This window comes from Alosa sapidissima, chromosome 23 (genome assembly GCF_018492685.1).
Source record: "Alosa sapidissima isolate fAloSap1 chromosome 23, fAloSap1.pri, whole genome shotgun sequence".
NCBI classification, from domain to species: domain Eukaryota; kingdom Metazoa; phylum Chordata; class Actinopteri; order Clupeiformes; family Clupeidae; genus Alosa; species Alosa sapidissima.
The window spans coordinates 28,775,210-28,788,531 of NC_055979.1; the positions used below are offsets into that span (position 1 = coordinate 28,775,210).

The following is a 13,322-nucleotide window of genomic DNA, read 5'->3' on the forward strand; positions in this document are numbered from 1 at the left end:
GGCACAGTGGTCCTGAGCAGATGCCTTTTCACCTTTAGACTAATGGGAGAGGCCTGGCAGATGTCTTTTCACCTTTAGACTAAAGGGACAGGCAGATACACACACACACACACACACAGACAGGCAGATACGTCAGGTCAAATTACTGCACAAGTGAATACAGATCACAGTGAATGCAAATCACTGAAAACGGCTGCTACTGTTTATATTTTGGACTGAAACTGGTGTCGGTTATATAGCAGGTGCAGAAGGTAAGCCATGATACCACAGAGAGCTTGTGTAGGTCTGAAAAAGTATGAAAAGCTGTTTTCCAGACCTGGAAAAGTCTGGGAACATGTGTAGTCTGGAAATATGTGTTTGTGGTTTTTTTTTGGGAATATGTGTATATTTTTGTGTTTTTTTGGCAATATGTGTATATGTTTGTGTTTTTTTTGGAAATATGTTTGTGTTTTTTGTTTTGCTGCTGTAGCTGTGTGTGTGTGTGTGTGTCTGTCTGTCTGTCTGTCTGTCTGTCTGTGTCTGTGTGTGTGTGTCTGTCTGTGTGTGTTTGTCTCTGTCTGTCTGTGTCTGTCTGTTAGTAAGTGTGTGTGTGTGTTTGTTTGTTTGTCTGTCTGTCTTTCTGTGTGTGTGTGTTTGTTTGTGTCTCTCTCTGTGTGTGTGTGTGTGTGTGTGTGTGTGTTTGTTTGTATCTCTGTCTGTGCTTGTGTGTGTGTGTGTGTGTAAGGGTGTGTCTGTGCGTGTGTGTGTTTGTGTGTGTGTGTGTTTGTTTGTGTCTCTGTCTGTGCGTGTGTGTGTGTGTGTGTGAGTGTGTGTGAGTGTGTGTGTGAGACTGTCCTGTCTTATCCTGTCCTGTGTGTCCACAGGGAGCGAGACACGTTTGAGGCGGAGCTGAGGGAACTGAGGACAAGACTGGAGCTGCTGGACCTCACACACTCCGCCCAGACCAAGGAGAAGAATGACCTGCTCACAGAGGTGAGAGGGAGAGACCCATGAGTCACACTTGTATTCACTTTTAAATGAGAGAGAGTGATCTATGAGATGTGGGCAGCCGTGGCCTACTGGTTAGCACTTCGGACTTGTAACCAGAGGGTTGCTGGTTCGAACCCCGACCAGTAGGCACGGCTGAAGTGCCCTTGAGCAAGGCACCTAACCCCTCACTGCTCCCTGAGCGCCGGGATTAGTGTGTGCTTCACCTCACTGTGTGTTCACTGTGCGTTGAGTGTGTTTCACTAATTCACGGATTGGGATAAATACAGAGACCAAATTTCCCTCACGGGATCAAAAGAGTATATATACTCATACTTATACTTATATAGGGATCAAAAGAGTATATATACTCATACTTATACTTATATAGGGATCAAAAGAGTATATATACTCATACTTATATAGGGATCAAATGAGTGTATATATACTCATACTTATATAGGGATCAAAAGAGTATATATACTCATACTTATATAGGGATCAAAAGAGTATATATACTCATACTTATACTTATATAGGGATCAAAAGAGTATATATACTCATACAAACTTGTATTCACTTTTAAGTGGGCTTGGGCAGAGGAAACAGCTGTTGTAGACATTATGATACAGATCACCCGGATTTGGTATCGCTGTCCTTAATGCAATTTAGATTTATTTTTTTGTGAGGCAATAAGCATTATCTCGCCACTTCATTTAGATGCCGAGATATCCACACAAACAAAATCAGACCTTTAGTCCATAATGACACACACACACACACACCTCTATGGCTGGATGCTAACAGCCATTTTCTGTGTCTTCTAATTTCGTTAATTTACCTTTTTTGAGTTGAAGTGATCACTTTGTATTGCTGAGCGTGCGTACATGTGTATGTGTATTTGCGTGCCTGTGTGTGTGTGGTGTGTGTATGTTGTGTATGTGTGTGTGTTTGCGTGTGTGTGTGTGGTGTGTATTTGGTGTGTGTGTGTGTATTTGTGTGCCTGTGTATGTGATGTGTGTGTGTGTGTGTGTGTTTGCGTGTGTATTTGCGTGCCTGTGTGTATGTGTGTGTGTTTGCGTGCCTGTGTGTGTATTTGGGTGCCTGTGTATGTGTATTTGCGTGCCTGTGTGTGTGGTGTGTATGTGTGTGTGTGTGTATTTGTGTGCCTGTGTGTGTGTGTGTGTGTGTGTGTGTATTTGCGTGCCTGTGTGTGTGGTGTGTATGTGTGTGTGTGTATTTGTGTGCCTGTGTGTGTGTGTGTGTGTGTGTGTGTATTTGCGTGCCTGTGTGTGTGGTGTGTATGTGTGTGTGTGTTTGTGTGTGTGTGTGTATTTGCGTGCCTGTGTGTGTGTGTGTGTGTGTGTATTCACGTGCCTGTGTGTGTGGTGTGTATGTGGTGTATGTGTTTGCGTGTGTATTTGCGTGCCTGTGTGTGTATGTGGTGTGTGTGTGTGTGTGTGTGTGTATTTGCGTGCCTGTGTATGTGTGTGTGTGTTTGCGTGTGTATTTGCGTGCCTGTGTGTGTATTTGCGTGTGTGTGTCTGTGTGTGGTGTGTATGTGGTGTGTGTGTGTGTGTGTGTGTGTGTGTGTGTGTGTGTGTATTTGCATGCCTGTGTGTGAGTGGTGTGTATTTGTGGTGTATTTGTGTGCCTGTGTGTGTTTGTGTGTTTGTGTGTGTGTGTGTGTGTGTGTGTGGTGTGTGTGTGTGTTTGCGTGCCTGTGTGTGTATGTGGTGTGTGTGTGTGTGTGTGTGTATTTGCGTGTGTGTGTGTATGTGTATGTGTGTGTGTGTGTGCCTGTGTGTGTGTGTGTGTGTGTGTGTGTGTGTGTGTAGGTGGCGTCCCAGCAGCAGGCGTTGACTCTGTTGCAGAAGGACAAGGAGTACCTGAGCAGGCAGAACATGGAGCTGAACGTGCGCTGTGCCCACTCAGACGACCGCGTGGAGAGGCTGCAGACGCAGCTGGACGACGCCAAGCGGGCACGCGAGGACGCCTACGACAGATACCTCACCTCCAGGTCAGACGGACAAAGGGCAGGGGCAGTAAGGTGGGCAGGGGCAAAGCCGGGCCCTCTCTCACACCCAGGGGCAGGGGCAGGGGCAGGGGTGAGGGGTGAGGGCAGGGGCAGGGGCAGGGGGGTTAGAGTACTGTGATATGCATATCACTTTATGATGGGAATATACTGTCAAGTAAAACTCCTGAATGGCGATGCTGTGGGTTTTTGAACATTCTAACATAAGATTCCGATCCGCAACAATTGAAGGTTCTAAAATTCTGTGTTGAATTCAGAGCCTCTCTCTGGTTGAATTCAGTGAACCCAGATGTTCTTTAGAACATTCATTTCCCAACATTCCCATCACACCGGTGTGACGATACTTTAAGGGTTAAAGAGCCCCCCCTGAGGCTAGAGGCTCTCCTCTATGTTCTGAAACACTCTCTTACCATAAAAACGTTCTTGTACCTAAACATAGATGGTAATGATTGTAGTGAAAGCTAATTGTTGCAGCACAGGCTCCATTTCAGTTGGGTGCTTGGTGTTTGGTAACCGCTGTAGTTGGTGTCAGGTGTACCTGACCCCCCCCCCCTCATCACTACACGACATGGTCAGCTTTGCATGGTGCAGCTGCTGAAAGACATGAGTTGTACATAGCGTCCCAGCTCAGGGATTCATGTCTCATGGCTAGGTGTGTGTGCATGGATGGTGTTTACAAACTCCCTTGCAAAGTCTTGGCACCCCTGAACACTTGAAATCACAATTGCTAATGCCACCAGGGTTATTTGTTTTTCAACTGTAAATTACCATTAGCAAAATTTATTTGAATGTCAGTTTGCTGCTGTTTTTCACTAAGAAAATGTCCTTCGCCCAGGGGAAGTCCATTGTTTTGCATACAAGTGTGTAATCTTAAGTGTTGTTTTAAATCCCCTGGATGAAAGCCCAGCCAAATGACTGTGGATGTAGCATCCACAGTGGAGGTATGATCTTATGCATTTTAACTTGACCAGACTTGTAGGATGCCTGTTTGTGTGATGCCTCTACCTGAGGAACAGAAAGCCCCTGCTTTACCTGAGGTACCTCTACCCAAGCTACAGAAAGCCACTTCTCTCTCTGAAGTACCTCTACCTGAGGTACAGAAAGCCACTGGTCTACCTGAGGTGTCGCTACCTGAGGTACAGAAAGCCACTGGTCTACCTGAGGTGTCGCTACCTGAGGTACAGAAAGTCACCGCTCTGACTGAGGTGTCAACAAAGTTACATAACGTTACATACATACAGGCCAGCAAAGGCCAAAAACTGGAATTTGTCTGGCGTGTGTGTGTGTGTGTGTGTACGTGTGTGTGTGTGTGTGTGTGTGTGTGTGTGTGTGTGTGTGTGTGTGCACGTGTGTGTGTGTGTGTGTGCACGTGTGTGTGTGTGTGCGTGTGTGTGTGTGCACGTGTGTGTGTGTGTGCACGTGTGTGTGCGCGCGTGTGTGTGTGTGCGCGTGCGTGCGTGCGTATGTGTGTGTGTGTGTGTGTGCACGTGTGTGTGTGTGCGCGTGTGTGTGTGTGTGCGTGCGTGCGTGCGTGCGTGCGTGTGTACTAACCTCTTTCTTCCTCCTCTCCAGGGACCACTATAAGAGTGAGTATGAGAGTAAACTCCGTGATGAGCTGGAGAATATCCGCCTGAAGACCAGCCAAGAGATGGAGAGTCTGCAGCGCACCTCCAAGGAGATGTACGAACGCGAGAACCGGTAAGAGCACCCCCTGCTGCACTGGCATGGAATGACACCTCACACACCAACCTCCACAATTATTACCATTAGCGCAGAGGCGATTGCTCTAAGACAGGGGTCTCAAACTCCCGGCCTGCGGCCGGCCCAATTCCGGCCCGCGACGTATGTCAAAATAATAATGTAATTCGGCCCTTGAGGGTATTTTTAATTGCGACAAACAACGATACTGATTAAAATAGACGATAGATCCAAGTACGGTGACATCTCATTTGTACTCTTCTCCACTATGTGCTAGACATCCAGAGCTTGATTCAAACTCAAAATCACTGCACAAAGTTTTCAGAAAATACTTGTATTAGGCTACACGCGAGAAACACAAGGACGTGCATTTTTAATGACGCGGAAGCGATGCAGGCCATAGTTTTGCACAAATCGAAGCAGAAATAGAAAACATTTGCGTCTGATGAAGTCTTATGTTATTCACCTATTCTGATTCTGAAGGAGAATATCCTTTTGGAGATTATGATCGATCGTCTATTGACAGTGATAGTCACGGTGCGTCTGTGAATGCGTCTTTGCGTGTATAATATGACGGTGTCTACTAAGCATTCCATGCTTATTTCGACCCTCTGCCCAACATAGCTGGAGGTGCCAGTGGTAATAGTGATGATAGTGTCCGTAATGGACGTGGTACAGACAGCAGGGCTAGTAGAAATAGGGCTCTGAAGAACTACAAAGTCACCCGCGATAGGAACTGATTTGACCAGGATACTTTATTGTAGGCCTTGTGGTTATAGGCTAGTAATAGTTTACTATTGTTGGTAGCCTATACAGTACATCTTAGGTGTTTTCCTGTTAATTTGTATGTGGGTAATATGACAAAAAAGAAAGTAAACCTGCCCAAATATGTTCATCCAGTATTTACTGAAAGGTGCATAATTTGAGGTGCTTGCCATCCAGTGGCAAATTAGATGGGTAAATTTACCCCCTTCATAAACTTTTTTTTATACTCAAAGATTTTTACATTTACAGTAGGACTTTCAAGCCATGGCCTTTTGAAATTTTGATATAAAAATCCAATGGTGTTGCTTTATTAAACCTGACGCCTAGTTTGCCAGGTTTAAAAAAGTTATGAGAGGAAAATATTTTTATTTGCTGTGAAACACACACATAGGCCTACCTGTTTTATGCTTTTTTGTTTGTTTTTATAATTTGTATTAATATTTATTTTATCATTATTTTATTTATAAGCTAAGGTTGCTAGCACGGGTGTCTAAAAATAGATAAAAATACTTGCACTTTCTGTTTGTAGTTTTGTGTTTGAAAATACAGTATTTGAAAAAAACAATTTTAGGAAATAGCCGTTCTTTTTTGTATTATTCTTTAAGTGTAAGTATATAATCTTTTGATCCCGCGAGGGAAATTTCGTCTCTGCATTTATCCCAATCCGTGAATTAGTGAAATACACTCAGCACAGAGTGAAGTGAAGCACACACTAATCCCGGCACAGTGAGCTGCCTGCAACAACAGCGGCGCTCGGGGAGCAGTGAGGGGTTAGGTGCCTTGCTCAAGGGCACTTCAGCCATGCCTACTGGTCGGGGTTCGAACCGGCACCCCTCCGGTTACAAGTCCGAAGTGCTAACCAGTAGGCCACGACTGCCCCACTTTAACACTGACGTGGCCCTCCAATCAGATGACATTGGCAGAAGTGGCCCCCATCTCATTTGAGTTTGAGACCCCTGCTCGAAGACTACAGGGGAAGCTCAGCCTCCTAAAATATCACGGAAAATCACATCAAATAATACTGTATTACATTAGCCTACTATTCCAACTAGAACATGCTAAAAACGTGTTCAACTTCATGTCTAGTTTGTTCAGCAATAAGGTTTTGCCGGTCATTTATCGTGATTTCGCACCCGTAATACATTGCTGCGACGACACGATCCATCAAAAAACCATGCACAAAACCCATAGACGCTCGGCTTCACTGGACTTTCAATGGCACTACAGAGTGGGCTGATCTCAGTGCAAAAAAGCTAGACTTTTATTGGACAAACGCCACAAAATCGTCATTTCCAGGGAAGCCCGGCCCAATCTCTGATGATTGACAGCATATGTCTGAGAGCAGGGCTCGAAATTAACGATGTCCCGATGTCCCGACGTCCCGACGTCCCGGGACGCAATAGAATGATGTCTGGGACAACTCTGGGATAGTAGATAAAATGGCAAAGCATTTTTTTTAAAAATAGGTACTTTTTTCCTAAACTGTTTACATGGGAATCTAAACGTATCTTTCTCGTCTGAATAAAATTATACAAAATTTGACCTGGCGTAACGGGCAGCTGGCAAAAGCAGCGTTAGCCAGCTGATCTGTAAAGAAGCGGTTTTGTACACGCAGCCTTACAACACTGTTTACTGCTCTTCGAATCACTATATAGGCTACAATGTCATTTTTGGTAGACAAATACAGTATAAGATACTCAAATGGGATGGGTGCTTGCGTTTCCTTAGGAATCTGCCGTCTTGGTTTTTACAATATTTTATTTTGATACATAATATGGTTACTGTATTGTGTAGTTTATTTTGATACATTAAAAATGAGGGTATTAGGTATTTTATTTTGAAATTCATTCTGATGTATTTTTGCCCATCCCTGCCTGTTCCCAGCATTAGAACAACACTTTGCGATGGTTAGCTTGTCACCTGTGACGATATATGCTAGGCCTAAGTGACTGACCTATCTGGGTGCGTTTGGAGATGGCTGATGAAATCAGACGTTGTTGAGTAGGCATCATTTATCCTGGTGCCACACACCTTGCATGTAACTGTTCGCTTATTTCCTCTGTGCAGTTTTTGTAACCGAAAGTAATGATAAAAGCACAACTCCGGGAGGACTTCTTGTCGCCATGGTTAATGCATTTATATTTGTGAGTGTGCGCACATAACGCATGTGTTACATTGCACATTATGGCAAAGGGGCCATGCCGCTCGTTATACGTTTCACAAAGTATATGTAGCAGTAAAATAAAATAGAAATACATTAATAAATTTAGATTAAAAAAGCAATAATTGCATGAAATACAGCTTGTTCAGGAGTCTCGAAGCTCGAGTCCAAGTCAAGTCTGAAGTCTTTTGAGTGGAGTCGCAAGTCAAGTCTGAAGTCACTGTCCAAGTCACAAAGTCCAAGTCCCCATCTTTTTTACATTTCTATCCCTTCATTCTCTTTAATTCAAGTTCCCAGCACGAAGCTGACATGAAGAGCATTTATGCTTTATCAAGAATCAAAAAGATGCGTGGCACTGCTCTAGATGTGTCATTAAATTAATTGTGCTATTTCTCGAGGTATAGAGATCTTTCGGTTTCACACACAAAGTGCACTTAACTGTTCTTCATATCCTAGTTGTCTCTGATAAATTGAAAATAATGAGCGTAGGCTTATGTCCATCCAGTCAGTTGCAGCCAGCCACAGTCATCTTCAACCAGTAACGGGAGATACGTTCTGCTATTTGCTCAGTTGTTTGCGAATATGTATCAAACATAACACCACTTAATTTCAGGTTAAAATGCATTGTAATGCGCGTTACTGAAGTTTGTACCGAGTAAAATATTACCCAATAGTTTTTTGTAATGCCTTACATTACTGCGTTACAGCAAAAAGCAATATATTACAGTAATTACATTACTTTTGTAACTCGTTACTCCCAACACTGTTTATTAATATAACAACTGTTGTTACCAGTGATAACAACGCATCACGCAAATGTCTCCAATTAGGCCTCTTTGTCATAAAATTCAAGAATGATCGTCATGCTGTAGCACTCCACCATGCCTAAAGACGTTAAAAACTGCAGCAGCTCGTCATTCCGCGTTACCCGAAAGTAGCTAGAAAGTGGCTAGAAAACCATAGATTATACAACTGCCTGTATCCGAATCTAGCAAGCATCTTCATGGCCCACTACTGCAATTCCTTCGTTTGTGTTTTGCAGAAAGCAGGTAGGCTAATCCAGTGGTCAAAATGACACGATAAGCATGTGTGAGTAATACGAGTGATGTTTAACGAGGGAGCTCCAATATAAGTGATAAGGTTTTACCATAAGTAATGACCCAACGGTGAACCTGAACAACTTTAGGAAAAACTTACGATTGGTGCAGTGTGCAGCTACTTCATCCAAACAAAAACATTTTAAATTACTGGCACTTGCCTGCCCAATGTTCTTTCTGTTATTTTTTTTCTGTTATTTTTTTGTTTTATTGACTGCACCTCTGCATTTTAAAGGGGTGGTTCAGGATTTTGGACATAGGACCTCATTTCCATGTAAGCAAGTGTGATATTTATCAGTGGAGACTGTTTTCAACACGTTTCATCCAGTCGTTCTAATTGCAGAGTTCGCAGGTGCTAGGCTAGCGCAAGTCAACGGTATGTGCTAGCCTGCCACTAAAAACAGTCTTACCTACTCCAAAGGACACTCGAGGCAAATTCCAGACAATCGATGTAAATGTCTGTGTTGATAGAATAGTGTAAGAAATACAACTACCCTCGCATCGCGTTGCAATAGTTATACTTTGTTCCCTGAAGTTGGTAGTAGTCATTTTGCATCTCAGCGGCGGACTGATATTACCAAGGCTACTACTAGGTATCCCCATTGGAGTGCGCTTTACTGTTTACTTTTTGGCGCAGTACTACTAACTGGAGCAAGTATAATTCCGCCGCTGTTAAGACACTAGTCCCTCAAAATGTAATGCGATCGTTGAAATGCAAGGATAGAATAATGTTAGAAATAAAACTATCAATACAGACATTTACATCGATAGTCTGGCGTTATAATTTATTTGCCTTGGGTGTACTTTGGAGTGGGTAAGACTGTTTTTAGTGGCAGGCTAGCACATACCGTTGACTTGCGCTAGCCTAGCACCTGCGAACTCTGCAATTAGAAGGACTGGATGAAACGTGTTGAAAACGGTCTCCACTGATAAATATCACACTTGCTTACTTGGAAATGAGGTCCTATGTCCAAAATCCTGAACCACCCCTTTAATCATTCGCAATGACATTCATATGACGCCCCCTCAAATTGAGCTACGCTGACCACACAGCGTGTTGAATGCGAGAATCCTGCTTGTGCTATTGTTATTGCTATGGTTTACGTGTGGCAATGAATGAAGCCATGCCGCGGCATGTTATGCGTCAAGGAGATTAGACTACTACTACTACTAGATTACATAGGCTACTCTACATTATGGTTTGTCTGTTTATCGTATGATAACAACAAAAGTAAAAGCTACAGACCATATTCATAGACTTTGGCGGAAAAGTGTAGCTTGGGTGAAGACATTATGCTACATTTTGAAGCTAATCAATGTCATTTAATTGTTTTTTTTTTTTTTTATTCGATTTCATGTTCAAGAAAGCTGGTAATTTTGGCCTTACGCACCGATGTATGTGGAGGTGCGTGACGGTTTTTGCAATGATGTCATTAAAATTGCGTCCCCCCACTTTAAAAATCCCCACTACACCACTGATTGTTTTCACTGAGATCTGTGACCATCACACCAAACTGACATTGAAATTAAAGACACGTGAAAATATATTATTGACAGAATGTTTTACAACCCTGTCTGTCAAAACGACGGACAAAGAGAACGTCTAGCACAACCTCAAAAAAAGAGTCAAAAGCGCAACCTCTGAAAATGAGTGTTGTTTGAAACAGCAGATGATTAATGTTAATAAAATTGTGTTTAATAAATTAAGTGTTCAGAACTTACATGGTGGACCAGAATGAGTTAATTAAGTGATGCAAGTTACTGGTTATTAGGCTGTTTATTATGTAGAATGGGAAAAAAACAAGAACTTGAATTTGGGACACTGGTGGTTAAGTCCGGGACCGTGTCAAGTAGAATTCGGGACTGCTGCGGGACACTGAGAAAAAAGGTTAATTTCGAGCCCTGTCTGAGAGGAAGTGCTTCAAGTAAGTTCAGGGGATGCGTTAACGTTAGTGTTGGCAGGTGAAGTCGAGACGCAAGGCAGGTTGCAGCTCAAATTCTCATAATTTGGGAGCAATACAGTCGGTTTCTATTTGTCTTTGTAAATGGCATACTGTAAATAAAACTGTAATGTGGAGTTACAGAGTTTGTGACTTGCTTTTGTTTCAGTTGTGTATTTAGGCTAAGTTAGATAGCTCGCTATATAACGGTGTAGCCTGGCTAAAAGCCCACCAGGGGAGATTAAAAATGAAACAGCAAGGCAGATGAATGTAGAGAATAGTCACAGAGAAATAACTACTTGCCTATTTGAATTCCCCCCAAGCTGCCATGTCTCAGAACTCTATACTGTTTGGTCTATTCTGGGTTTTGGAATCATATTTGCCCTCAAAGAACAATATAGCACCTTAATAATAATAATAATTTCATAATTGGCAATTTTTATCAGAGCTTCCCCTATTCCAAAGAGCAGCAACCGCCACTAGCTGTAGTGGTAGCACACTGACGCTAAAGGTCTAATTAATCAGACGTGTTTGTCTGTTATGTCATGTGGTGGTCTCTCATGTGCATCATCACAATCATGCATTTCAGAACTATTATCTCTAGTTATTAGCAATTATGCTACTGCTGCTTGTTAGAGCCTGTTTTAATGATGTTTATGCACTGGCTGGGGTACAGTGAGACTACTCTGTTTTGATTGGTGGAGCACCAGTGAAAACAGGTGGATTTGGTTTTGAGACTCCTCTAGTGCTTTGTTGTTGTCTTCTGTAGGTGTCGATGGTTCACTTGTCCTGTTGAGTCAAGTCAATGTATTTTTGTAGCACACACACAGAGTCATGCTTAGAGCAGCTGTGTTTTGAAGACTGTACCGGTAGTTGTTTTATTGTTTTATTGTGTAAGATTGAATCATGTTTATATGTATGGCAGTTCTACTGTTTGTTCTGTTGTGTGGGCAGTTCTGCTGTTTGTTCTGTTGAGTCATGGTAAGTTCTGCTGTTTGTTCTGTTGAGTCATGGTAGGCCACCTTATTTCTCTAGCACATTTGTGAAGAGCCCGAGTCATGCACGAGCAGCTGTAGATCTGATCTGCTGATGCCCCCCAGGGTAATCTCTGTCCCCTGACTCACAATGGATACCCCCCGCAGAGGCAGCTGCTTAGTTGCACGCCTGTGATGAAATGCCACTCATTCAACTTGTCTTTCTCTCTTTCCCTCCCTTTTTCTCTATCCCTCCCTCTCTCTCCACTTTTCTTTTTTTCTTTCTCCTTCTGTCTCTCTCTTTCTCCCCCTCCACCCATATCTTTCTCTCTCTCTCCGCTTCCCCTGTCTGTCTCACCCTTTTCCTCCCTCACCCCACCTCTCTCTCCCTCTTTCTCTCTCTCCTCCTCTCCCCCTCGTCTCTCTCCCTCTTTCTCTCTTCCTTTCCCCCGTCTCTCTCTCTCCATCTCTTTCTTTCCCTCTTTCTCTGGCCCAGGAGTCTGCGTGAGATGAGGGACAATGCCGTGCTTGAGAAGGAGCGGGCCGTGAGTGCAGAGAGGGACACGCAGGCCAAACACGACCAGCTGCTGGACCAGTGAGTGTCTCCATCGCCTCTCACACCTGAGCTCACCTGATGCATGACACCTCCCCTGATCACCTGGAGACACCTGGTGGCTATTCCATGTACATGGTTTAGTGACAAACCTGGGTTAGTCACTGAACTCAAAGTAAGGGGTAAACCTCCTAATAGAAGAGCTGTATGGCTTCATTCTCCTAACAAAATAATGCCATAGGGCTCTAGTTGTAGGAGGTTTACCACTTACCCTGAGTTAAAGAAAAAATCTGTTTTTTAGCACTTTAAGGCCCTTTTCTGGTTTGTTTTGGATGAACTAGAGTGGTGGACACCGAAATTTTGACGATTGGTCCTGTCTCGACTTTTCTGACTCGTTTTGAATCGCCTTTGACTGCTCAGGGTGGGTGCCAATAGGCATACTGTAGGCTACTCAAACATGTCCTAAAACAACCCTTAACGTTCGTTTTCAAAACTGTGCAACTCACCGAGTGGTTCGTTGACTATTAAAAGCAAATATATCGGCGCAAAGTATGATTTCCAGCCGTCTTGTTTGACAGACTATTTCAAACAAGACGTATGTGAGAGTGATCCATAAACTAATCAATTTACCCTGCCTATGTCTGATGTGATGCAGCAATGTGTTTAACATGGAGTTCTTGTATGTGTACGGTTCACATGCACTCTAAAAATAGAAGAAAAGTGTAAAAATACACTGTGGTTGGACAGAATATGCCCACAAACTAGCCTGGGCTTTCCCATGCTGCCTTATGCGCACAATTTTATTCACACTGCTAGGCAACCTGGATTCCATGGACTTTGTTTTCACCTCAACGAAGGAACCAATCACAGAACGAGGGGACAGCAAGACGATGACGACACACCGAAGCGGTTATGAGCTACGTACAGACGCATTTGAGACGCACTGCTGCTGGTCTAAATTGCTAACTGACTTCTGTCTCTAACAACAGATGAATGTCAGATCGGCGCCTTGGAAACGGTTATAGTGTAATGACCTGACTCGTCATCACAGCACAGGCGCCACTTTAATAACGAGCTCTTCATGAGGTCAGATGGGGTCCAGCTCCTCTGTCATGTTTTTACCTGCCTCGGCA

At 43.4% G+C, this 13,322-nt stretch overlaps 1 protein-coding gene across 2 annotated transcripts in view; it reads left to right on the top strand.

The window, feature by feature from the left end:
• pibf1 (progesterone immunomodulatory binding factor 1) overlaps nt 1-13,322 on the top strand; it is a 72,529-nt gene that overhangs the window by 10,230 nt on the left and 48,977 nt on the right. Inside the window, exons 6-9 of one of the 2 annotated variants that reach the window (XM_042080810.1) lie at nt 864-972; nt 2,805-3,016; nt 4,574-4,699; nt 12,133-12,231. In XM_042080810.1, coding sequence (XP_041936744.1) covers nt 864-972; nt 2,805-3,016; nt 4,574-4,699; nt 12,133-12,231 — 546 coding nt within the window. The remainder of the gene's footprint in view (nt 1-863; nt 973-2,804; nt 3,017-4,573; nt 4,700-12,132; nt 12,232-13,322) is intronic. The other variant, XM_042080811.1, reaches the window with a different exon arrangement.